The 26,411-nt window shown below is 41.5% G+C and overlaps 1 protein-coding gene across 3 annotated transcripts in view; it reads left to right on the forward strand.

Moving 5' to 3' along the window:
- Positions 1–26,411, forward strand: part of LOC127430745 (histone deacetylase complex subunit SAP30L) — a 162,770-nt gene that overhangs the window by 68,234 nt on the left and 68,125 nt on the right. The window contains exons 4-5 of one of the 3 annotated variants that reach the window (XR_007895482.1): positions 9,278–9,378; positions 16,458–18,053. The exons of 1 other annotated variant lie outside the window; for it this stretch is intronic. Coding sequence is in view for 1 of the 2 variants with exons in the window: in XM_051680768.1 (XP_051536728.1) it covers positions 16,466–16,663 (198 nt within the window). In the remaining variant the exon portion in view is untranslated. Of the gene's footprint in view, positions 1–9,277; positions 9,379–16,457; positions 18,054–26,411 lie in introns of those variants that run through there. One more of the 3 variants, XM_051680768.1, reaches the window with a different exon arrangement.

The following is a 26,411-nucleotide window of genomic DNA, read 5'->3' on the forward strand; positions in this document are numbered from 1 at the left end:
TAACTGGAACAGCAACTGTAAGTCAGGCCCCATCAACCAACATTAATTCCTGACCTCACTGATAGCCTTGTGTCTGAATGAGAGCAAATCCCCACAGCCATGTTACTACATACAGTATAGTGGAAAGCCTTCCCAAAAGAGTGGAAGCTGTTATTACAGCAAAGGGGGAAATTGATGCCTAAGGTTTTGAAATCAAATGTTCATCAAGCACATGTGGTGTCCACAAACTTTTGGCCATATAGTATATAAGCATGTCATAAGCATGAGCGTGCAATTGGTTCAGCCTTGCCTGTGGTTGTCACAGTTATGTAGAGTATATCAAACATAAAACAAAATATTCATCATAATATTAAGAGTTATTTTTTGTAGTGTAGATATCTTCAACCCAGATACTTTGCGCATTGTAGAGGGTCACCCTTTGGGGAGAGGTTAGGCTAGCACTTACACCCAGGGTGTGGCTCATCTTTATTCATCTTCTTCATCTTAATTTGAGGTACTTGAATCCTCATCCAATGTTTGTGAATCCCAATTTGATTTATAAAGCCAATACTGATAATATACACTTTGGTTACCCTCTAATATCACTTTCCCATTATCTTGACATCTTAGCATTTCCATTTGCTTAACCGTGGCTTTGAGAACTAGTGACCTCAATAAAGGAAGTACACAACAAAACAATAGCCCTCCTATCATTATTGCTATTCCCAAAAACATTCCCAATTTAGCAATCCATGCTCCCCATGCTCCTAACTTTAGATCAAACCAATCCCACATTTTATTATCTCTTCCAGCATTTGCTTTAACTTCGGTTCTTACGTTTTTTAATTTAATCATGACTTCGCTAAATGTTCCTCCCGGAGCGGTATTATTTGGTATAAAACTACAACATTGATCTCCAAACATAACACATACACCCCCTTTGTCTGCCAATAACCAGTTAAGAGCCTGCCTATTTTGCCATGTCATTCTATTTGTTTCATGTACTTGTTGTCCTAATTCAGATAAAGCATCATCAGTGTAATTAATAAATCTCTGTTGATTATAGTAAATATAATTGATCCATTCTGTGTTTTTATTTTGTGAAATCCAAATGAATATTGATTAAACCCCTGCTTTGACTTCATCTCTAGCCTTAAATTCATTAGGTATACTCCTGGGTTGACCAATTATATAAACAATATAAACACATTAGGGTCTGTTTTATAAGCTCTCTTAGTTCTATTCTTATCTTCCTTCATGAACTGTCCTAATTCCCACTGTGCCATGGTAATTTCCTGAATCAGTCGTACTCTAACACATATCCCTTTCCATCGTAGTTGTAAGGACGCCATAAGTTGTTCTTTTCCACAGACCCAAAAGAAGTCTGCCACCACTATTGTCTGATCTTCATATAACTCTATTGAAGGTAACGCTATAGTTTGATTTTCACATTCTTCTGGATATATTTTCATTCCCTTTCTTAATCCTTGTGCTTGAAGTACTGGGGCTCTTACAGGTACATTTGATTGCCAAGCATTTGTTTTGTCTAAGTACCAAATAGTAGCACATCTTCCCTTGAATTCTCCCAAATCATGAGTTCCTTCAGGCTTACTATAGCACTCATACTCTTGGCTATAATCTGTCATACCATTTTGGGATTTCTACCTTCTTATATTTTAATATTTTCTTTTATATCCCCATATCTACACCAATCTCCCCAATGTGGTTTATTAAATTGATCCTTAAGGATAGAATTACTCAAAAAAGCCAAACACTCAGCTGAGCAATAGGGTCTAAAATGCTTTTTTAGATGACAAAAGTTTCTATTCAATTCAGCACATTTTCGATAGTCATGTGGATTTGGAACTACTATTACCTTGTTTAAGGGTGATTTGGAACACAGTAGGCAATTTTCTATACCTGTCTCTCTTGCTGTAAATGTTGCCCATTCGCACCATTCATTATTTTGCACTGTTTCCCATAAAATATCTAATTTGTTAATTTTCTCATTACTATTGATATCATTATCAATGTTTCTACGTTGTTTTGATATCTTTTGTTCTTTATTCAATTCTTGTTCTGTTGAGGTTATTATTGAGTTGTTACTGGGTCTGACCAAGGGCTGAAAAATCAATTGAAGGGAAGTCTGGTTGAAATTTTGAGGTGTGGTGTTGGCTGTAGCTTGGGCTTGTAGTAGAGAAGCTTTGGTGATATTGATTGTGGCTTGAGCTTGTAGTATCAGATGCAGTAGATATGTGATGATCATCAGACATGCATTTGGACTCATTCTTTCCACTCTCTTGATTCTTTCTGCTTTGCTCAGCTGTTTGTGTATTTCTTTCTGAGCTTTTGACATTCTGTACTCTTTCATCCTGTGTTTCTGGTCTCCCCTCACTTTCTTCCATATCATCTGTTTCAAGTCTCTCTCCTCCTCTTTCCTTACTTACTCTGGGAACTCTTGTGCAGTGGTTTAGATGATACCAGGTGGTGCTTTCTTCCACTTGGACTGCTTTTGGAGTAGCTGTCACCACTTTGTAGGGTCCCGCTCTCCTGGGCTCATTCCACTTTCTCCTGAATACCCTCAAATATACTTGGTCACCTGGGACGATTGGACAAGATGCCTCTTTGGGCTCCTTTCTCTTTTCCTGTAAATGATAGCTTTATGTATTGCAGTTAGTTTCTTCATATAAGACCTAAGTTCCATTTGCAATTTCCCAAGAGGGGGTCCTTTGTAGGGACCTCTGCAATATGGCACAGGCATGGGTCGACCCGTAAGCATCTCATGCGGTGTTAAGTGTGTGCTTTTGTTAGTTTGCCTGCGATAGCTCCTTAGTGCAAGAGGTAAAGCATCAATCCAGTTAAGTACTTTCACATATTGTGTTAAGTTTGGCCTTGAGGGTACCATTTACCCTTTCTACCATCCCTTGTGATTGTGGGTGATAAACACACCCTAGTCTCTGTTTTATTCTCAATTGCTGCAATACTTGTTTTACAGTTTTTTGAATGAATGCTGATCCATTACCTGAACTTATTTCTGATGGTATTCCAAATCTAGGGATACTTCTCTTGTTAGAAATTGAATTACTGTTCCTGCCCCCTCATCTGCTGATGGTATTGCTTCTACCCATCTGCTAAATCTGTCTATTACCACAAGCATATACCTATTGCCTTGTACTCACTTTATCATATCCACATAATCCATCATCAGGTGCTTGAATGATCCTTCTGGTATTGGTATGTGGCCTATTGGTGTCGCTGTTCCTTTCCTAACATTGTTTTTGGCACAAACTTCACATGTGGACAGAAAATCGTCTATCATTGCAGTAAGTATGGAGACCAATATCCCTGCTGTTTAATTTTCCTTATCAATTCCCCCCTCGTGCAATGGTCAAAACCATGCACATCTGGAATGAGAATATTTAAAAGTGAGGTTGGTGCAACGATCTGTCCTTCATGTGAGTGCCAAATATCTTGTGTGTCTTTCGTGTCTCCTCTTTAGTGCCACGTGGAGTGTTCATAAGTACCTGTTTGTTGTTGAATTCGAATAATATCATCCAACTGAGGTTGTGGTTCTATAAGAACTACTGGAGCTAATATTGCTACCTGACATCCTGATGCTTTTTAGCTTCCAAATCTTCTTTGTTGTTACCCTTTTTTTGAGCCTGACATTTGATGACTGCTAATCGTTTTGGTAGCATCATAGCAGAAATTATTTGACCTATCTGTTCAGCATGTTGAATGGGAGTTCCATCACTCTTTTCGAAGCCTCTCTGCTTCCACACTGCTCCAAACAGATGACATACACCATGAGCATAAGCATAAGCTGAATCAGTGAAAATATTTGCTGTTTGTCCCTTTGCTAATTGACATGCAGTCGTAAGAGCTTTTAATTCTGCTAATTGAGCAGAGCAAGGCTGTACACACTGTTGGGATATTACAGGCACAAATTCCTCCATGTCTTTCTTTACAACTGAATATCCTGTATGATTTCCCAAATAATCTTTAAAACTAGAACCATCCACAAAGTAAGTGACTTCTGCCTCAGAGGTTGGCGTAGACTCAAGATCTGGCCGTAGCCTAGTGAATGCCAATGAATTAGCTACACGATCATGTGGCTCACCTTCATAAGCCAAAGGAATTAATTCAGCTGGATTAACTGTATTACATCGCTTAATGGTAACATCTGGATACGTAAGTAATGATGAATATGCTAGAATGCGGGCTTGAGTCAGAAAATTTTTACTTGTTGTAGTAACTCCACAATTTTGTGATGCATATAAATGGTTACTGGGTATCCCATGGTTAATGTAGATGCTTTCTCATATGTGTAATATACTGCTGCAAGGCCTTGTTGGTAACATGGTGGGTAACCTTGCACTACGTTGTCCAGCTTAGTGCTATAGTAAGCTATGGGTTGTTTTTTCCTACCACTGCAGGTCTCTTGCATCAATACAGCTGATGCATAACCATCAGCTCTGTTTGCCACATACAGGTGAAACGGTATAGTGTAGTTGGGATTACAGAGGGCAGGTGCCCTTTGTAGTTCTTTCTTTATAGACTCAAATGCTAGCAATGCATCTGTATTCCATCTTAGTGGAGTACTTACATTTTGCAGTCCTGCTTGTTTCATGATTTATCTCATTGGAGCTGTTTTTACTGCATATTCCTCTATCCAATCAGAACTGAAGCCAGTCATTCCTAGGAAAGTCATCATCTGTCCTACTGTTTGTGACAATGGTATTTTACTTATGCCTTCTAATTGATTTGGTGCTATAGCTTTTATGCCATGAGATTAATTGTCCTAAATATTTAACCTGTGGCTGGCAATACTGTAGTTTTGTTTTGGATGCCTTGTGACCTCCTTGAGCTAATTTAGTAAGTACTTTAATAGAATCTCTATGGAATTGTTCCAATGATGTGGAAAAAATCATCAAATCATCTACATACTGCAGCAGAGTACTGTCTATCATTAGGTCTTCTAAATCAGCCTTGAGAACCTGATTGAATATATGTGGTGAGTGTTTAAATCCCTGCGGCATTCTGGTATAGGTATACTGTTTACCAGCATATGTGAATGCAAACAAGTGTCTGCTTTCCTCTGCCACCGGTACACTGAAAAAGGCGGTGCGTAAATCAATCACAGTAAAGTATTTGGCATTGGGTTTGGAACATCAGCTGGCCAATCCTCTACTATATCATTGATTGCTCGTAGGTCATGAACGAGGCGCCATTTAGATTTGTTTGCTTTGATCACAGGCAAAATTTAAGTATTACAGTAACTGTTTGTTTCCATTAATACTCCTGCTTTCACTAGACCTTCAATAGTGTCTTTTATGCCTGTTTCAGCCTCAGGCTGCAAAGTGTACTGGCAGGTGATTTTCTTGGCAGGCGTGCACCTGGCTTAAGTTGTATTCTTATTGGGCTGGCTGAATTTACCAGTCCTACATCTGTGTCATGCTGAGACCATAACTCAGTTGGTACCTGACGCTCCACATCCTTAAATAGTTCAGCCTCAATAGTCTCTACCAATTTGGGTGTTATATATCTGCGTTTGTATTTTTTTATTAATGACTACTTCCTGAGGAGTACCCATCAAAATAGTCTCACACAAAATTTGTATGTAATTTTTGTCAGCAGAATGAAAAATCAATGGATTTACTGTTGGTTCCCATTGGCACTGTTTAGCCTTTTTCATCATTGGCCCTAAATCTTTTGCTTTCCAATTTTTCCCTACATATAAGGATACATGTGGAGCAGAATCTGCTACATTATACCAATTTTTTATAAATTTACTCTGTTATATTCAAAGCTGCTCCTTGTTTGCCTATTATGATGTATTGCAAGGTCATTTCGATTTTTTGTCCTTCAGTTCCTTCCTGTCATTTCTTTTCTATTTTTGCATCTCTCTCAGGATCATATATCATCGTACAGTGAAATTCTGATTTTGGCAACTGTACTTCAGGAATCTGTGCTTCCCCATTTATTAATAATTTTCTATCTGTCCTATCCAGTACATACTGGCTCAGAAATCATCATTTGTGTTCTTATTCCCTGTATGTCTATATACACTCCCTCTGGAGAACACCAAATTTGAAGCCCCAATTTACATAATGCATCTCTCCCTAACTAATTAACAGGAGTCTGATTTGATACCAGGATAGGTATGGTTGCACTCTTGTTTTTAGTTTGTAGACACACTGTAGCGGTCATAGGAATTAGCTGCATTTGTCCCGAGCATCCTATTGTCTTTGCAAATTTTCCAGACAAGGGGAGATGTGAGGCATAATTTGAATTTACACATGTATAAACTGCTCCTGTGTCTACTAGCATGGGTGTGGTTTTTCCCTCTATTTTAGCCTGCAGCATAGGTTCTTGATCAGCATTGGTTGTTAAAATTGGAAACTGACTCTCCCCTGTAGGATTCTCTGGGCATACCTAATATCCGTGATTTGGACCTCCCCAGAAGGGTTTACTGGGCCTTGAGATGGACCTCGAAAGGGCTGTTGGTGATGGAGCATTTACAGGAGCCATTATTCTCTTTTGCTCTGATTCTTCTTACTTTACTGTAGCTTGAATCTTTTTCTTATGCTTATTTATTAGTTCTTCAAGTTGTAACTGAGTCAGTTTTCTCTGTAGCTCTTTCTCTTGGTTCTTGAGCTTCTGTTCATTTGCATGTGTCACATGGTCGCAAATCTCCTTGTGTGTTTTGGAGGTTAAGCCGACCACGTCCTCCAGCCTGCTCTTTACAGCTTGTGGCATGGCATCTATCACAGCATTTCTAAACAATGTAGCCATTAATGGGTCTCCTTCTGGATTCCCTTCAGTTTCTTGATTCCATCTTTTCAGTTGTCTCTGGACATATGTGATGGGGTTTTCTGTTTCCCCCAGCTGTTCCCCCTTAAATGCCTTAGGGTCCATGCTGGTTGGATACTCAGCACGCATTGCCTGCCACACAGCTGGACGGTATGCATCAAAAACAGTTCCATCCATGTAATAAGAGTCCACAGCTCTGTCCAGATCAGATGCTTGAAGGATTTCTTCCATCTTTGCTCCTCCTACAATTTTTGCCAGGAGTGCTTTAATGTTCCCCATAGCTAAAAGTCTGCCCATTGTTTGTTCTTCAAACTCTCTAATCCACTTCCCAGCCCCCTCATGGATATCAGGGAGGCAAGAGACCAGCCTCTCAAGGTCCTGTGTAGCCCAAGGCACATACTGTCCCTGCGTACCTTTAATTAAAATGGGGAGTTGCTGTGTCAATGGTCTAAGCCTTCCTCTTTCTCTTCCCTGTGCCCACCTTCCTCCATCAAATGATGACTCCTTTTCACTTTCTCTCTCCCTACTGTCCAATAGTCTCCTTCTATTTCTCACCAACATATCTGTGTCTTGTATTAATTTTTCTGTTTCTCTAATGTTCCTATCTGTTTGTGTTTCTATTACTTGCGCTTCTGCTTCAATCTCCTCTTGTTCTCTTCTCACTTGCCCTAACGGTTCTTCACATACTTTTTCTTTTTCATACTGTACTTTTATTTTCTCTAACGCTGTCCGTGCCTGTTCATAACAATCTAAAGGCAAGTTTCTCTCACTTTTTCTATCCTGTTTCTTCTTCGGTCTCACCCCTGTTTGTTTGTTTTTTTTCCAACTCCACATGACCCTCCATCTGCATTTCTCCTAAAACTTCTGCAGTTCCCTTGAGTATTGGGAACTGACCTTCTGAGGGCACATATGGAGGTGGTTTAACACGGACCTGCATCCTTCAGTATTTTTCTTGCCTGTCTTATATTTTTCAGATAATTTTCTCCTTCCTTTTTGAACAGTGCTAGCACTTCTCTCTCTTTTTCCCTTTTTGTTTCTCTCTTTTTATTTTTTTTACTCTTATATTTATTTTTATAATTTTTTATCAATGTTTCCATTTCCTCGCACAACGCTACATCAAATGTCCCTTCTGGCCATTTTGTCATCATATCTTTGGTTCTCTTTTGCCATTTGTTTGAAAGCTTATCTATAAGTTCTTTACACAATGAATATTTTAATCCTAATATTATTTAGGATTCATTCTCTCATCTACTCCTCTCAAGTGTGACAATAACTGTGCCCCTCTGTTTAGTCACACTCATGTAACGGTCCAGGAGGCACCCACTGTCCAAAAGATACAGAGTTTATTTTCTCATACAGCCACAGTCACAGATATACTCACACTGACACAGACACAGACAATTACATATGTACTTTTTACAAACACAAGGCCTTTATGAACACAGAGCTCTCAAAAAATAAAATAAAATCTAAAACGCAACTATTCTACCACCTCTCTTAAGTGACCTACCAAACAGCCCTTCTCGCCGATTCACTTCCTCGACATGACGAAAAGCGTATTTAGTAAGATTTTTGCCTACCCGTTTTGACCTCTGTGATTCACTTCCTCAACACAACAGAGCGGTATGTGCTCAACTTTTACACATACACTTTTCCTATTCTTCACTCTACACTTCTACATTCTTTCAGTTCTGCTCTCACTGATACACTTCCTCGTCACAGTGAAAAGCAATGCCCTGCAAGATTTTTGCCTACCCAGCTTCTTTAATCTTTATCTGCTTTTATTTAACAGTAAAAACAGATTATTGCATGCAATTATTTCTTCTGGACTCAAAACCCTTTTATTCTTTTTTCTTTTTAAATTTGGAGAAGCTTTTTGAGTGTCCTCACCACCACGGGCAAACTCTGGCAAGCAACACAAACTAATTATATAAGCAAAAAATGCTTACCTTTAGGTGGCCACCTATTTGTATTGCCTGTTTAGCCAGCCTGCCGTGGTCTTCCACTCTTCTGCTCCTTCCTGTCCTTTCTTTGATCTCAAGACGGTTAAGATTAGGCAGCTGTGCATTTCATCTCATTTACACAGGGTTGCTTCAGACTTCAAGACACCATCTTTGGCAGAGTCTTTAAATGTATTGCCCTGAGGAATTTCAGTGTGACTGCTGGCCTCTGTGTCTTAGTTTTAATAACTTGGAAAGTAAATATCAGCATAGCTCCTAGATTTAAGCAATTTTGCATAGAAATTGAATTGCTAATTCTTCTTAATTTCCTTCTGCCTAGTTAGTCATATCCTACAGGCTAACATTTTCATAAAAATTTTACACATTTTGTGATGATGACCTGCTCCATCATTTTGAGTCACTTTGACCCAGAAACACATTTTAAGTTTTATGCACTAAATTAAAAAAGAATTTCAACTGCGTGCATTAATTTTCTCTGTTTTTTACACGGATTATTGCATCAATCTCAAACATCTGCTGATCAGGAACTAACAAAACAACAGCAAACAATTGTGTGAGGGATTCACATCGATCTCAAACCCTCGCCGCTCAAGAACGACTATAATAACAACAACAAACAATTGTGGTATGTCATGGCATCCGCTCATATTATTGCTTCCTGCATTGCATACCACATGTTTACTAAAGCTTCTTTCATCAGCAGTGATGGGTTTACATGTGATAAATGTAAGGAATTAGTCAGGCTGATGGAGAAGGTTAATGAGTTAGAAACACGCATCCGAATGCTAGTGGAGGTCAGTGAGAAAGAGAAGCCAGTAGATACTGTTTTGGATGCAGGCAGTACAGTGAGCAACACACAACTTTGGTTCCAGCTGTAGAGCCCCCGAAGCAGGGCGTTTGGGTGATGTCTCTGTGGCATACTCGCTCAGCAAAGTGACACCACACTCCCGTTTCTATTAGGGTTTCCAATTGATTCTCCCCACTCAGTGATGCACCCACTGAGAATCATTTTGAAAGAGCCTTTGTTTTAGGAGATTCTGTTGTAAGGAATGTGGAAATAGAGACTCCAGCCATTATTATTAAATGCATTTCCGGATCCAGAGCATCTGACATTAGTGCTGGCTAATTCTAAACATAGATTTTCTAAAATAGTTATTCATGTCCAGCTTTGCCAGTCGGAGATCACTAAAGATAATATTAAAGAGGTGTGTGAACTTTCAAAAATGATGTCAGACACTGTAATAAGCTCTGGCCCCCTCCCTGCTCATCGTGGTGATGAGGTTTATAATAGATTAGTGTCACTGAATGGCTGGATGTCTGAGTGGTGTCTGGAGAATAGCATAGGATTTATAGACAATTAGAAGAGCTTTTAGGGTAGACCTGACCTGCTAAAGAGAGACTAACTCAGTCCCTCCAGGGAAGGTGCCGCTCTACTCTCTAATAATTTGGCTCATAGTCTTAATAGTGATAGTATTTGACTAACTGGGGCCCAGGTCAGGAAGCAGACAAACTGGCTAATCTGAACATGTGCTAGCTGCCTTGAGATGTCACACAGGTCACATAAACAACAACACATAGAGACTGTGTCACCTAGATATCACATAGAGACTGTGTCTGTTCCCCGAACTACCAAACACAAACCCCTCCCTAAATCATTTAGAAAAATATTTGATTAAGGTAAAACTTGAAAATATAAAAAAATAAAAAATAGAAGATAAACATCATATAAAGGTAAGGCTACTAAACATTAGATCTCTTTCAACCAAAGCACTAATTGTAAGTGACATTTTTACAGATCATAATTTGGATGTGCTCTGTTTGACTGAAACCTGGCTTAAACCAGATGAATATATTAGTTTAAATGAATCTACTCCCCCAGGTTATTGTTATAAACATGAGCCTCATCTGAAGGGTCGAGGAGGAGGTGTTGCTGCAATTTACAGTGATGTTTTTGGTATTACTCAGAGGACAGGATATACAGGTGCATCTCAATAAATTAGAATGTCATGGAAAAGTTCATTTATTTCAGTAATTCAACTCAAATTGTGAAACTTGTGTATTAAATAAATTCAATGCACACAGACTGAAGTAGTTTAAGTCTTTGGTTCTTTTAATTGTGATGATTTTGGCTCACATTTAACAAAAACCCACCAATTCACTATCTCAAAAAATTAGAATATGGTGACATGCCAATCAGCTAATCAACTCAAAAAACCTGCAAAGCTTTCCTGAGCCTTCAAAATGGTCTCTCAGTTTGGTTCACTAGGCTACACAATCATGGGGAAGACTGCTGATTTGACAGTTGTCCAGAAGACAATCATTGACACCCTTCACAAGGAGGGTAAGCCACAAACATTCATTGCCAAAGAAGCTGGCTGTTCACAGAGTGCTGTATCCAAGCATGTTAACAGAAAGTTTAGTGGAAGGAAAAAGTGTTGAAGAAAAAGATGCACAACCAACCGAGAGAACCGCAGCCTTATGATTGTCCAGCAAAATCGATTCAAGAATTTGGGTGAACTTCACAAGGAATGGACTGAGGCTGGGGTCAAGGCATCAAGAGCCACCACACACAGACATGTCAAGGAATTTGGCTACAGTTGTCGTATTCCTCTTGTTAAGCCACTCCTGAACCACAGACAACGTCAGAGGCGTCTTACCTGGGCTAAGGAGAAGAAGAACTGGACTGTTGCCCAGTGGTCCAAAGTCCTCTTTTCAGATGAGAGCAAGTTTTGTATTTCATTTGGAAACCAAGTTCCTAGAGTCTGGAGGAAGGGTGGAGAAGCTCATAGCCCAAGTTGCTTGAAGTCCAGTGTTAAGTTTCCACAGTCTGTGATGATTTGGGGTGCAATGTCATCTGCTGGTGTTGGTCCATTGTGTTTTTCAAAGTCACTGCACCCGTTTACCAAGAAATTTTGGAGCACTTCATGCTTCCTTCTGCTGACCAGCTTTTTAAAGATGCTGATTTCATTTTCCAGCAGGATTTGGCACCTGCCCACACTGCCAAAAGCACCAAAAGTTGGTTAAATGACCATGGTGTTGGTGTGCTTGACTGGCCAGCAAACTCACCAGACCTGAACCCCATAGAGAATCTATGGGGTATTGTCAAGAGGAAAATGAGAAACAAGAGACCAAAAAATGCAGATGAGCTGAAGGCCACTGTCAAAGAAACCTGGGCTTCCATACCACCACAGCAGTGCCACAAACTGATCACCTCCATGCCACGCCGAATTGAGGCAGTAATTAAAGCAAAAGGAGCCCCTACCAAGTATTGAGTACATATACAGTAAATGAACATACTTTCCAGAAGGCCAACAATTCACTAAAAATGTTTTTTTTATTGGTCTTATGATGTATTCTAATTTTTTGAGATAGTGAATTGGTGGGTTTTTGTTAAATGTGAGCCAAAATCATCACAATTAAAAGAACCAAAGACTTAAACTTCTTCAGTCTGTGTGCATTGAATTTATTTAATACACGAGTTTCACAATTTGAGTTGAATTACTGAAATAAATGAACTTTTCCACAACATTCTAATTTATTGAGATGCACCTGTAAGTTTAAGTCTTTTGAACCATTAATGCTTAATGTGACATGTCAGATACAATTAAAAAATCTCTGTCATCTTTTGCACTTTGCACATAGATCACCTGGGCCGTATTATGATTTCCTTGGTGAATTTGCAAATTCTGCAGATCTAGTAGTTAATGTGAATAGAACTTTAATTGCTGGTGATTTCAACATTCACATAGATAATGAAAATGACACATTGGGATTAGCATTTATCGATATTCTAAACTCTCTTGGAGGCAGGCAAAATGTGACAGGACCAATTTATCACCATAATCATATGCTAGATTTAATTCTGTCATATGGTGTTGATATCGATACTATAGAAATTTTGCAACAGAGCGATGACCTCTTAGATCATTACCTCGTCTCTTGTATGCTGCGATCAGCTAATGTTACTCAATCTACACCATGCTATCGTTCAGGTAGAACTATTCTTTCGACCACTAAAGATAGCTTCACTAATAATCTTCCAAATTTATCTCATATACTCAGTAAGCCAAAAAGTCTAGAAGAACTTGAAGTAATATCAGAAAATATAAATAGTCTTCTCTAGTACTCTTGATAGTTTCGCCCCCCTTCGATGAAAGGAAAAAGCTCCGCACCATGGTACAGTGATCACACTCATGCTCTCAAGAGAGCAGCTCAGAAAATGGAGGGCAGGTGGAAGAATACAGTGCATCCGGAATGTATTCACAGCGCTTCACTTTTTCCACATTTTGTTATGTTACAGCCTTATTCCAAAATTGATTAAATTCATTATTTTCCTCAAAATTCTACAAACAATACCCCATAATGACAATGTGAAAGAAGTTTGTTTGAAATCTTTGCAAATGTATTAAAAATAAAAAATAAAATAAAATCACATGTACATAAGTATTCACAGCCTTTGCCATCACACTCAAAATTGAGCTCAGGTGCATCCTGTTTCCACTGATCATCCTTCAGGTGTTTCTACAACTTGATTGGAGTCCACCTGTGGTAAATTCAGTTGATTGGACATGATTTGGAAAGGCACACACCTGTCTATATAAGGTCCCACAGTTAACAGTGCATGTCAGAGCAAAAACCAAGCCATGAAGTCCAAGGAATTGTCTGTAGACCTCCGAGACAGGATTGTATCGAGGCACAGATCTGGGAAAGGGTACAGAAAAATGTCTGCAGCATTGAAGGCCCCAATGAGCACAGTGGCCTCCATCATCCGTAAATGGAAGAAGTTTGGAACCACCAGGACTCTTCCTAGAGAACCTTCCAGAAGAACAACCATCTCTGCAGCACTCCACCAATCAGGCCTCTATAGCAGAGTGGCCAGACAGAAGCCACTCCTCAGTAAAAGGCACATGACAGCCCGCCTGGAGTTTGCCAAAAGGCACCTGAAGGACTCTCAGACCACGAGAAACAAAATTCTCTGGTCTGATGAAACAAATATTGAACTCTTTGGCCTGAATGGCAAGCGTCATGTCTGGAGGAAACCAGGCACCGCTCATCACCTGGCCAATACCATCCCTACAGCATGATGCCACCACCACCATGCTGTGGGGATGTTTTTCAGTGGCAGGAACTGGGAGACTAGTCAGGATCGAGGGAAAGATGAATGCAGCAATGTACAGAGACATCCTTGATGAAAACCTGCTCCAGAGTGCTCTGGACCTCAGACTGGGGCGAAGGTTCATCTTCCAACAGGACAACGACCCTAGGCACACAGCCGAGATAACAATGGAGTGGCTACGGGACAACTCTGTGAATGTCCTTGAGTTGAACCCGATTGAACATCTCTGGAGAGATCTGAAAATGGCTTTGCACCAACGCTCCCCATCCAACCTGATGGAGCTTGAGAGGTCCTGCAAAGAAGAATGGGAAAAACTGCCCAAAAATAGTTGTGCCAAGTTTGTAGCATCATACTCAAAAATACTTGAGGCTGTAATTGGTGCCAAAGGTGCTTCAACAAAGTATTGAGCAAAGGCTGTGAATACTTATGTACATGTGATTTTTATTTGTTTATTATTTTTAATATATTTGCAAAGATTTCAAACTTCTTTCACGTTGTCATTATGGGGTATTGTTTGTAGAATTTTGAGGAAAATAATGAATTTAATCCATTTTGGAATAAGGCTGTAACATAACAAAATGTGGAAAAAGTGAAGCGCTGTGAATACTTTCCGGATGCACTGTACAAAATTAGAGGTATTTCGCAGTGCATGGAAGGATGGTGTCTGTAGCTACAGACAGGCACTAAAAGCTGCCAGGCCAGCATATTTGAGCAAACTCATAAAAAATAACCACAACAATCCTAGGTGTTTATTCAGTACTGTGGCTAAATTGGTTAGGAATAAAGCCTCGACTGAACCAGATATTCCGTCGCAGCACAATAGTAATGACTTCATGAATTTCTTTACTGATAAAATTGAAATAATCAGAAATAAAATTTGAATTATGCAATTGTTTGTCACAGTACCACAGAAAACAGTATCTCATAATTTTTCTCACGAGCAACTTCAATCCTTCGCTGTCATAGATCACGAAGAGCTAACAAAACTTATCAAAACATCAAAATCCACATGTATGTTAGATCCAATACCAGCTAAGCTCTTAAAAGAGGTATTCCCTGTAATCTCAGAACCTCTTCTTAATTTGATTAACTCCTCGCTATCCTTAGGACATGTCCCAAGAAACTTTAAAATGGCAGTTATCAAACTGCTTATTAAGAAGCCACAGCTTGATCCTGGAAAATTGGCTAATTATAGACCGATTTAAAATCTCCCATTTGTGTCAAAAACACTAGAAAAGATAGTGTCCTCCCAATTATGTTCACTTCTACAGAGAAATAGTATATATGAACAATTGCAGTCAGGACCTAGGCCCCATCACAGTACAGAGACTGCACTTATCAGAGTTACAAATGACTTGCTTTTATCATCTGATCGTGGCTGCATTTCTATTCTAGTGCTGCCCTCGATCATAACATTCTCTTGAATAGGCTTGAGAATTATGTTGGCATTTGTGAACTTGCATTAGCATGGTTTAGGTCCTATTTAGCAGACCGCTACCACTTTGCCTGTGTAAATGAGGAATTGTCAAATCAAACAAAAGTTAAGTATGGAGTGCCACAGTGATCAGTTTTAGGGCCTCTGCTTTTCTCCTTATATATGCTTCCCCTGGGAGATATTATCAGGAATCGTAGAATAAGTTTCCACTGTTATGCCGACGATACCGAACTTTAATTTCACAATTCTCCAAATTAGCAGAGTGTATCAATAAAATCAAAGATTGGATGGCCAGACATTTCCTTCTACTCAATTCCGACAAAACAGAAGTAGTAATTATTGGACCAAAAACCTCTAAAAATAAGCCTCTAAAATATCATTTGACTCTCGATGGATGTACTGTTACATCGTCTTCTACAGTGAAGAACACAGGTGTTATATTTTGTACCAATCTGTCCTTTGAAAATCACATTTCCAGTGTTTGTAGAACAGCATTCTTCCACCTCAGAAATATTGCTAAGTTACACACATGCTCTCTCTGTTGCTGATGCTGAAAAACTGATTCATGCATTCATGACCTCAAGACTAGATTATTGTAATGCATTACTGGGAGGATGTCCTGCAAGTTCAATAAATAAACTTTGGTTGGTTCAAAATGCAGCAGCCAGAGTACTGACTAGAACCAAGAAATATGATCATATTAGCCCCATTTTATCATCATTACATTGCTACATATTACATTTTGTATTAATATAAAAAAATTGTTAACTGTGTACAAAGCTTTGAATGACCTTCTACCACGCTAGGTTCCATCACGTTTATCACGATCGCAAAATTCTGGCCTGTTAATAGTTCCTAGAATATCAAAATCCACAAAAGGAGGTAGATCATTTTCCTATTTGGCTCCTAAGCTATGGAATAGTCTCCCTAACACTGTTCGGGACGCAGACACACTCAGTTTAAGTCTAGACTAAAGACTCATCTATTTAGCCAGGCATACACTTAATTTATCCACCAACTCACAATTAGGCTGCTTTAGTTATGTCTGCCAGAACCAGAAACATTTGTCATGCTCTATAACTCTGCAAAAAATGTAATGGCATCTACGCTAATATTATTCTATTTGTTTCCCTGTCTCAATTCATATTCCGAGGTTACCAGAGCCGGCCAGATCCAGCTCCGTTCCTGCTTGTTATCGGACTCCACTGCTACGTGTCTCTGAGTGATGACAAAATGCAGCTGATGCCAGCAGGACATCACTTCAGTTTTTTACGATGGATCTCAGAGGATGAACTGATGCCAACTCCAACAGTAAGACATCGGGTAATTCATATGCCACTGCCTGAACCTTGGACTTAGGATAAACCTCTCCGAACCTCACCGAAATGACCTGCTGGTTGAACTGCACCTCACTGATCTCTGCCTGCATCACCTTGGTCTAATGATGGACTACACTCTTAAAATGGAATACATCGACTTTAAATGATTTGCCAGCAAAAGCCTTCATCAGCCAATTAACAAAGGACAATGCATCAATGTTAACTTCTGCAGTTAATCCAGGCTGAACTTCAAAGACATTTGTCATTAATATTACAGTTCATACAAAATCTTTGTTTAAACACTGACCCTTAACCCTTACTTAGTTTACTAATTTTAAACCATGACCTGCACTGCACATAAATAAATAATATTGTCATTATATTCATGCTGGTTGGCCAGAGGGGAACTGGCCCCCACAGTGAGCCTGGTTTCTCCCAAGGTTATTTTTCTCCATTATCCAACATCTTATGGAGTTTTGTGTTCCTTGCCACAGTCGCCTTTGGCTTGCTCACTGGGGTTCTAAATACAATTATGATTTAATTGTTTATTTTTATACACAATTTACAGTCATATTTAATCAAACTACACAATGATGACTCTATGACTTTATAGATACTACAGTTTTCATTTTCTGTTAATGCATGATTTTCTTTAAAGCTGCTTTGAGGGGGGCCTTGCTAGCTCAGTGGTAAAAGACGCTGGTTACCACCCCTGGAGTTCACTAGATCGAATCCCAGGGCGTGCTGAGTGACTCCAGCCAGGTCTCCTAAGCAACCAAATTGGCCCGGTTGCTAGGGAGCGTAGAGTCACATGGGGTAACCTCCTTGTGGTCGCTATAATGTGGTTCGGTCTCGGTGGGACGCGTGGTGAGTTGAACAAGCCACGAGATAAGATGCACGGGTTGACGGTCTCAGACGCGGAGGCAACTGGGATTCATCCTCCGCCACCCGGATTGAGGCAAATCACTACGCGACCATGAGGACTTAAAAGCACATTGGGAATTAGGCATTCCAAATTGGGAGAAAAAGGGGGAAAAATCCCCCCCCCCAAAAAAGAAAAGAAAAACTGCTTTGAAAAAATATGTGTTGTGAAAAGCGCTTTACAAATAAAAATGACATAAAAAAACTTGTTTATATTCTGCAAAAATGTGTAATGCATGTATAATTTTTAGTGATATGCTTCTCTTTAGAGAAGCTTTTCATTTTTCTAGCTAACTAATGAGCCAAGGACATTATTGTCTAAATGTTCCTGAGGTAACGTTAGGTGACAAGTTCTTCACAAGCTGTTTTACTGACATCTTCCTGTGATTGAAACAGCTTAGGCGCATACACAAGAAATGATACGTGAATGTAATTTGTACTGTATCTTTCAGCATGCCCTCAGATGTACATTATTCATGTTTTGTTTTGTGTTATAACTTCTATTAAAGTGAAGAAAATGATTGATTCCCTCGCGCTCTGTGTTGCCGTTTGAACAGAGGCAGATACTGCGATCTGCCACACACCGCATTAAAGACTATCAAAAGAACATTCATTCTTTTGATTTCTTGATAAAATTGACATAGTGTGAAAGCTAAAACTTGTTTTTATAGGGAAAAAAACAAACACAAAACTTAAAAGTTTCAGCTGTTTAATTGTAGCCGGTTGGTTGAAAAAAAATCACCACAGGATACAAAAATATATTTTTGTATTCCTTGTGTATTGTAGTCTAATACAACAAAACTCTCACCACATATGCTCTCATTACATGAGATATGATTAATACTAAATGTACATGCCCAGTTCTTTCATGTATGCCAAACGTGGTCAAACTCCACACATGAAATCCATATGCATCCTTCAAAAATGATCCATAACAAACACTCAGTTTTAACATACGATTCTTGTGAACACATATTTAATACAATTTAACAACACTTTGTGTAAAATTTGATATTTACACAAAGAATTCTCAAACGATGAACAAAACCAGGAGCTCTCTTGCACAACATTTGTTTTCATGTTTCTAACAGGAGAGAGTACCGGAAAGCGGGTGTTGCAAAACTCTTAAAGGGTCCACGTCCAATTTTTGTTAAATTACATGATGTTTTCCCACTTGGCTACATAATTATAAACTTATATTTCTACTCCAAGCCATTGTCGAGATATAATCATTTAAAAGGTGGCTGTCATAAACACTTGTTTTTGAGAAAAAGGACTCTAAATTCCAAAAATGTTTTAGACATTTGATAGAATTAGGAGATTTATTCAAACATACATTAAATCATTTATAGACATCAATCACACATCAATCACATTTTGTTTTGTCCAGCATATTCAATGGATGATTGCAGTACTTTCTTAATAATATACTAACATTTATTTATCTGAATTGCATTTCAACATATATTCTTTTTCTTTGAATATAAGGTTGGACTGTTATAGTGTTCATCTGAAGATGTACAGTAGGTAATTATACTGTGCAAATTTATATATATATATATATATACATACATACATACATACATACACAGTTAGTTCCGGTCCTCGAATCTGATTGGACGAGAGACATTCCATGAGTACTGATGGTCTCACACCATCAGCACTCGGACGCTTCACTGTGTGTATCACTCCACTTGTGTTCGTGCCGTTCTAAACTAGTGTAAGAGCAGTGCAGATGTGTTAAGAGCTACTGTAGATGTGTGTCTTTACATGTAATTTTTTTGACATTACATATGTTAGCCAGCAGGTGGTGGCAAAAGATCATTTTTGTGTGTAAAATGAGCCAGTTAGGTGACATGAAGTCAGTGTTTACGTACAACAGCACTACGTGATCGCTTGTATTACTACTACACTACTAAAGCCAGGAAATAGCTTTAAATGAACAACTTCAGCATTACGGCTTATCACAGCTGAGAGACACAACAGACTGATTAATTACACCATCTCAAGGCACTTACCTCTTACTGGACTTTCCACATTGGAGAGGACACACAGTTTAAAATGGCAGAGGAGACTGCGGTTTCTATAGTGAATGACTCTTGCGCACCGGCTACCGCGAAATAGGGAGAAATACCCCCGCTTGGACAGCTATTTTTCCACTGAGAAAGCTGATCTTCAGAAAGCTGATAGCATCTCTGCTTGGGAGTTGCAACAGGTGATCGCACAAGCTCCATCACTCTTCTCTCTCTCTCTCTTACAAACACACACACATCCATCCATCTATCCTTCTTTATCTAATAACTTGGTAGAAACAGCACAAGCCATGATACTATTTCTGAAGTGACATTTTTGAATTACTAATGAAGGTTTGGACGCATCATTTGGTATGAACCAGCAATGGCAGATTCTGATCCGTCGTGTAAGAAAGTAGTTCCATGCACAAATGCATTTTTTTATGACCGTACTCAGTTTTTCATAATTTTTTAACATTTATTTGTTCATTGAACTGTTGTTACACTCACAATCGTGCTATATGGCCCTAAATCAGCACTGCTGTGATTACCTACGGCACTCGGCCTACGGCCTCGTGCTTGAGGCCAAATCACAGCAGTGTTGATGTAGGGCCATGTTGCACTCTTGCTCGTGTGATATTGCTTAAATATATATATGTGTGTGTGTGTGTGTGTGTGTGTGTGTGTGTGTAGATAGACAGATACTGTGGGGGTTTTTTTTATTTACAACGTAGGCTTTACTTTGTACACAGTGTTGTTATAGCACACTATTTGTCATTTATCAGTATGCACTGTATACCTTTATCATTGTCAAATTAAAAAGTATTTAATATCCTCATTTAACTGAAGACTACAAGTGTTTTTATGCCTTAAAAATAATACTACTGTTTTGTTTTGGAAATTATTACAATATGATACAATTATTGAGTTCATAATGTAATACATTTCTCATAAAGTAAAAACTGTTATTACATTATGAGCTCAAGATTTTATTACATAAGTATTCATGTAATACTTATTACATTATGTGCAGTTATTACATTGTGCAGTTATTACACTGAGTTGCTACATCATATAAGTGCTTTACAGATATTAATTCATCAATACATGATATAAACTCAACCGTCCTGCCATTTACATGTGTTTTTCAGTGAAGAGTTCCAACAAGTTCAGAGGAGTAAATAATGGGTTTTCAGTCACCCGTTTAGTCATGCTGTCAACCCATACAAGACCAACTCTGACTGATACACAAAGCACAGGATTTTACCTGTAGTACAGTCTAGAAATGAGACATAAAAGGTGTGTTATGATGATGATATGAAGTAGACTGTTGAACAGCTCTGATTATAATAATAGCCATTGTGATTTTGCTTCTTTTCATATCAAACGCCAAGAATTAATGATTACATTTTGAAACAACTAATTGTTAAATGTTCTTACATTTGGAATACTCGGCAGCTCAAATTTACAGCCATGAGTAATCAAATCAAATCAAATCACTTTTATTGTCACACAACCATATAAACAAGTGCAATAGTGTGTGAAATTCTTGGATGCAGTTCCGAGCAACATAGTAGTTGTGACAGTGATGAGACATCTACCAATTTACAATAAACATCAGATTTACACAACACTATTTAAAATCTAATATACACATAATTACACATAACACAATATACAAATAATAACATACAATGTACAATATAGTACAATACACAATATAGAATACACATTATACAATAAAAATAGTATATATAGTATATATAAAATGTACAGTAGGTTGTATTGTACTGTACTGACATTCAGGACATTCAGCTGTATAACCAGGGTTTAACAAAGTGTATTCGTTTAATCAGTGCTTCATCTCTAATGGCTATAAAAAGAAAGAAAAACACGCTTTGTTTTACTGTGCAAGCAATACTAGTGGTCTGTGCCTTTGCGTTAAACAGCGGCTGCATGGTGAGAGATGCATGGAGAGACATGGATTTACAGTCCAATAGAAAGAAACTATTGATTTGTTGTGTTCCTACAGTATGCATTGATTACATATTTTCACCAATATGTTAAAATCAATGTAGGAATTTCTGCACTGTGAACATGGAATGTGCTGGGATAATAAAAATGTTGCATAAGACATGCAATCCTGCTCATATCTGTGCACTCAGTTTTTTTGCACTTGCTCTTCTCCTGAGTGCTCGGTTACAAGACTGTGTTCGCTCCACGTACTTTTTGTGCTCTCACACTGCACAAGCACTAACATTATAAGTCCAGCACTGGCCCAATCAGGCAAGTAACAGTTCTAGTAACTGGCCCAAATCTCTCTCACAGTGGCCCCGGGCCATTGGGTAGTACTTATTGTCGAGCCCTGTCAATGGAGTAGTATTTCCGAATCTTCAGTATTCATAAATCAGTAAGTGAGAAATACCTGGGTGACCTAATATTTCTTGCGATATTTTGAACTGCGGATCAACTGGACATTTTACTATCCCATAATGCCTCAGGATCTGAGAAGACATCATGTTTAAAATGCTGGATTTAAAAGAATGCTGGTGAGCCATGAGCTGGGCGGCTGTTCCCTATCTGTCACTCACTCGACGTTGTGTCGATGTAGTGACACTAGGGGTCACTCTTGGGTGCCCAAGACACCTCTGGTCTTTGATAAAAGGCCAATGAAAATTGGCGAGTGGTATTTGCATGCCACTCCCCCAGACATACGGGTATAAAAGGAGCTGGTATGCAACCACTCATTCAGATTTTCTCTTCGGAGCCGAACGATCATGCTCACTGAGCTGAATTCTACTGTTCATTCACCTCTGCTGGATCTGACGGCGCATTTCAGCGGCTTCTCCCTCCTCTGCACTGGTGCACTGCAGAGAACACCTCTGGGCGCTTCGGCAGAAAACAAAGAGAGTATATTTTCTGATAGAGCCTTTTCCTCTAAAAGAGTATATTTCTTTAAAAGAGCAGCACACACGGAACGTCTTTTTAAAGACACATCTTTTTAAAGATGCCTTTCCGATTGTGTGTTATTCCTGGTTGCGGTCATTATCTCTCAACTTCGGATGGTCATGATCGCTGTCTTTCATGTCTGGGCACGACCCACACGGAGGAAGTGTTTGTGGATGGTTCATGTTCTCATTGCTAGAACATGACCATGGCAACATTGCGGTCATGGCTTGCTTTCATAAGAAAGCAAGCCACCCCAGCGGCTCCCCGCCTCGGTCCTTCTACCTATGGGTATGAGGCCAGCACGGCTAGCACTGGGGGCAATTTGGGGACCCCAATGGGATCGCCTCCACCGGGTATCCCCCCGCAGACCTCCCATTCCCCAGCATGCTCGTCTGCTCCAGTCAGGCTTCCGGATGAGTCCGCCAGCTCGTCTCACGGCGAGTCTGGCCTCTTGTTCAGAGCCCGCGAAGATGATGAGCTCTCGAGCGCAGCGGAGAGCGGCCTTGTCCAGTCGGATGCAGAAGCCTCAGCTGGGCTCACCCCTCGGGGACGATTGCCCAGTCACAGGCTGATGCCGAAATGACGGACATGCTTTCCCGGGCGGCTGCAAGCGTCGGGTTAGAGTGGAACCCTCCGCTCTCCCCTGAACCCTCATGGCTTGATGATTGGTTCCTGGGCTAGCGGCGCCGCTCAAAGCAGCCACGCCCCGCTCCAGTGCCTTTCTTCCTGGAAGTGCACGAGGAGCTGACGAAATCGTGGGAGGCACCTTTTACTGCCCGGCCCCGATTCCGCAGTTCCCCCGCCCTCACTGCCCTCGATGGCGGGGTGGCCAGGGGCTATACGGCGATTCCCCCTGTGGATAAGGCGCTCGCGATGCACCTATGCCCGCAGAGCGCCGCCACCTGGCGCGGATGCCCTAAGCTCCCGTCCAAGCCCTGTAGGTTCACGTTGTCCCTGACAGCTAAAGCCTACAGCGCTGCTGGACAAGCCACCTCTGCCCTGCATGAATGTCACAGAGGCAGCCCTTGCCCCGTTAAGGGAGGTGGGCATTCACATTCTCAACTATCTCGACGACTGGCTAATCCTAGCTCACTCTCAGGACATGTTGTGCGCACACAGGGACTTGGTGCTCTCACACCTCAGCCGACTAGGGCTTCGGGTCAACTGGGAAAAGTTCAGAGCATCTCTTTTCTCGGTTTGGAGATGGACTCAGTCTCTTTGACAGCGCGCCTTACGAACGAGCGCGCCCAGTCGGTTCTGGCCTGTTTGAAGGCGTTCAAACAGAAAACAGCAGTTCCAGTGAAACTTTTTCAGAGGCTCCTGGGACATATGGCATCCTCAGCGGTAGCCACCGGTAGCCACCCCGCTCGGGTTGATGCATATGAGACCACTTCAGCACTGGCTTCAGACTCGAGTCCCGAGATGGGCATGGCGCCACGGGACACATCGTGTGGTCATCACGCCGGTCTGTCACCTTCTTTTCAGCCCTTGGACCGACCTCTCGTTTCGACGGGCAGGTGTTCCCCTAGAACCGGTCTCCAGGCATGTCGTGGTCACGATGGACGCCTCCAAAACGGGCTGGGGCGCTGTGTGGACGGGCCCGCGACTGCATTGGCACATCATCTGCCTCAAGTTGTTGGCAATTCTGCCATTGATCCAGGGCAAGCACGTGTTAGTTCGGACAGAAAACACGGCAACAGTAGCATATGTCAACCTCCAAGGCGTTCTGCGCTCTCATTGTATGTCACAACTCGCCCGCCGTCTCCTCCTCTGGAGTCAGCAGCACTTCAAGTCGCTGCGAGCAACTCACAACCTCAACACTACAGCAGAAGCGCTGTCAAGACAGGTTACCCTCAGCGGAGAGTGGAGACTCCACCCTCAGGTGGTCCAGCTGATTTGGAGTCGATTCGGAGGGGCACAGGTGGACCTGTTCGCCTCCCAAGAATCCTCCCACTGCCTGCTCTGGTACGCCCTCACCGAGGCCCCCCTCGGCATAGATGCTCTGGCACATCGCTGGCCACCTGGCCTGTGCAAATATGCGTTTCCCCCAGTGAGCCTACTTGCACAGACCCTGTGCAAGTTCAGGGAGGACGAGGAGCAGGTCATCCTGGTAGCACCCTACTGGCCCACCCAGACGTGGTTCTCAGACTTCACGCTCCTTGCAACATTCTCCAGAGGAAGGACCTTCTTTCTCAGGGACGGGGCACCATCTGGCACCCGCGACCAGACCTCTGGAATCTCCATGTCTGGCCCCTGGACGGTGGTAGACACGATCACTCAGGCTAGGGCCCCCTCTACGAGGTGCCTGTATGCCTTTAAGTGGTGTTTGTTCGCTAAGTGGTGTTCTTCCAGACAGGAAGACCCCAGAGATGCGCAGTCGGATCAGTGCTTTCCTTCCTGCAGGAGAGGTTGGAAGGGAGACTGTCCCCTTCCACCTTGAAGGTGTACGTTGCCGCCATAGCAGCACACCATGACGCAGTCGACGGTAAGTCCTTAGGGAAGCATGACCTGATCATCAAGTTCCTAAGAGGCGCCAGGAGGCTGAATCCCTCCAGACCGCGCCTCGTTCCCTCATGGGACCTCTCTGTAGTTCTTCAGGGTCTACAGAGAGCCCCCTTTGAGCCTTTGCAGTCAGCCGAGCTTAAGGCACTCTCCTTGAAGACTGCCCTCCTGATTGCACTCACTTCCATCAAGAGGGAAGGAGAACTGCAAACGTTCTGTCAACGAAACGTGCCTGGAGTTCGGTCACTCACGTGAGACCCCGACCGGGCTATGTGCCCAAGGTTCCCACGACCCCTTTTAGGGACCAGGTGGTGAACCTGCAAGTGCTGCCCCAGGAGGAGGCAGACCCAGCCCTGTCATTGCTGTGTCCGGTTCGCGCTTTACGCATCTATTTGGATCGCACGCAGAGCTTTAGGATCTCTGAGCAGCTCTTTGTCTGCTTTGGTGCACAGTGGAAAGGAAGCGCTGTCTCCAAGCAGAGGATCGTCCACTGGCTCATTGACGCCATAACTATGGCATATCACGCCCAGGACATGCCGTCCCCGGTAGGGCTACGAGCCCATTCTACCAGGGGTGTAGCGGCTCCCTGGGCCCTGGCCAGGGGTGCCTCTCTAACAGACATTTGCAGAGCAGCAGGCTGGGCAACACCCAACAACTTTGCAAGGTTCTACAACCTGGTGGAACCGTTTTCATCCCAGGTAGTGGCATGCAATACAAGCGGATAAGCCCAGGATAGCCGGCCGGGTGTATCGCTTGCACATATCGCCTTCCACCTCCTTTTGAACTGAAGACGTGCGCCATTAATTCCCAGTAGTGTTCACAAGCTTTGTTCCCTGGTTGACTTCCTCCGAGCCCTGTGGCAGTTGAGTTTTCGGAGAGACTCGCTGCCAGCCCAGTACATGTGCTAACTAAGAGTCCTGTTCTGGGGTAGGTGCTTCGCATGTGGCGGTTCCCTGTAAGGCTAACCCCATGCGATATATATCTTCCACTAATTCGTTTCCCTGTTGGCAAACTGCATCTTCCTTGGGCAGAGCCCCTCTGCCCCAGTCTCCATGTTTGTAGTAACTCCTCCCCCATTGGGTAGGATCTACCTTGAAGACTCTCCACATGGTTGGAAAGACCATATGACGTATTCTTCCACTTAAATATCCCCCCCTCTCTTTGGGCGAGGTGTGGTCTCCGTGGTGTCTTCCCCTTGGGAGGGACACCCCCCGACTAGACCTGGCGGCCCAGTCGGATAATCCCCCTTCTTTTTTAGGGAGTGGAGAAAGAGAAGGGGAAAAGAGACCACGACTGGGTTAGCCTGTCTCTATCTTTTGGGTAGTCGACTTGTCCCCAAAAGGCCATTCGACACTCATAACTATGTTGGGGGAGGTTACATGTCGACCTGGTGTGCTGGCTATG

Source organism: Myxocyprinus asiaticus, chromosome 40 (genome assembly GCF_019703515.2).
Source record: "Myxocyprinus asiaticus isolate MX2 ecotype Aquarium Trade chromosome 40, UBuf_Myxa_2, whole genome shotgun sequence".
Taxonomy (NCBI): Eukaryota; Metazoa; Chordata; class Actinopteri; order Cypriniformes; family Catostomidae; genus Myxocyprinus; species Myxocyprinus asiaticus.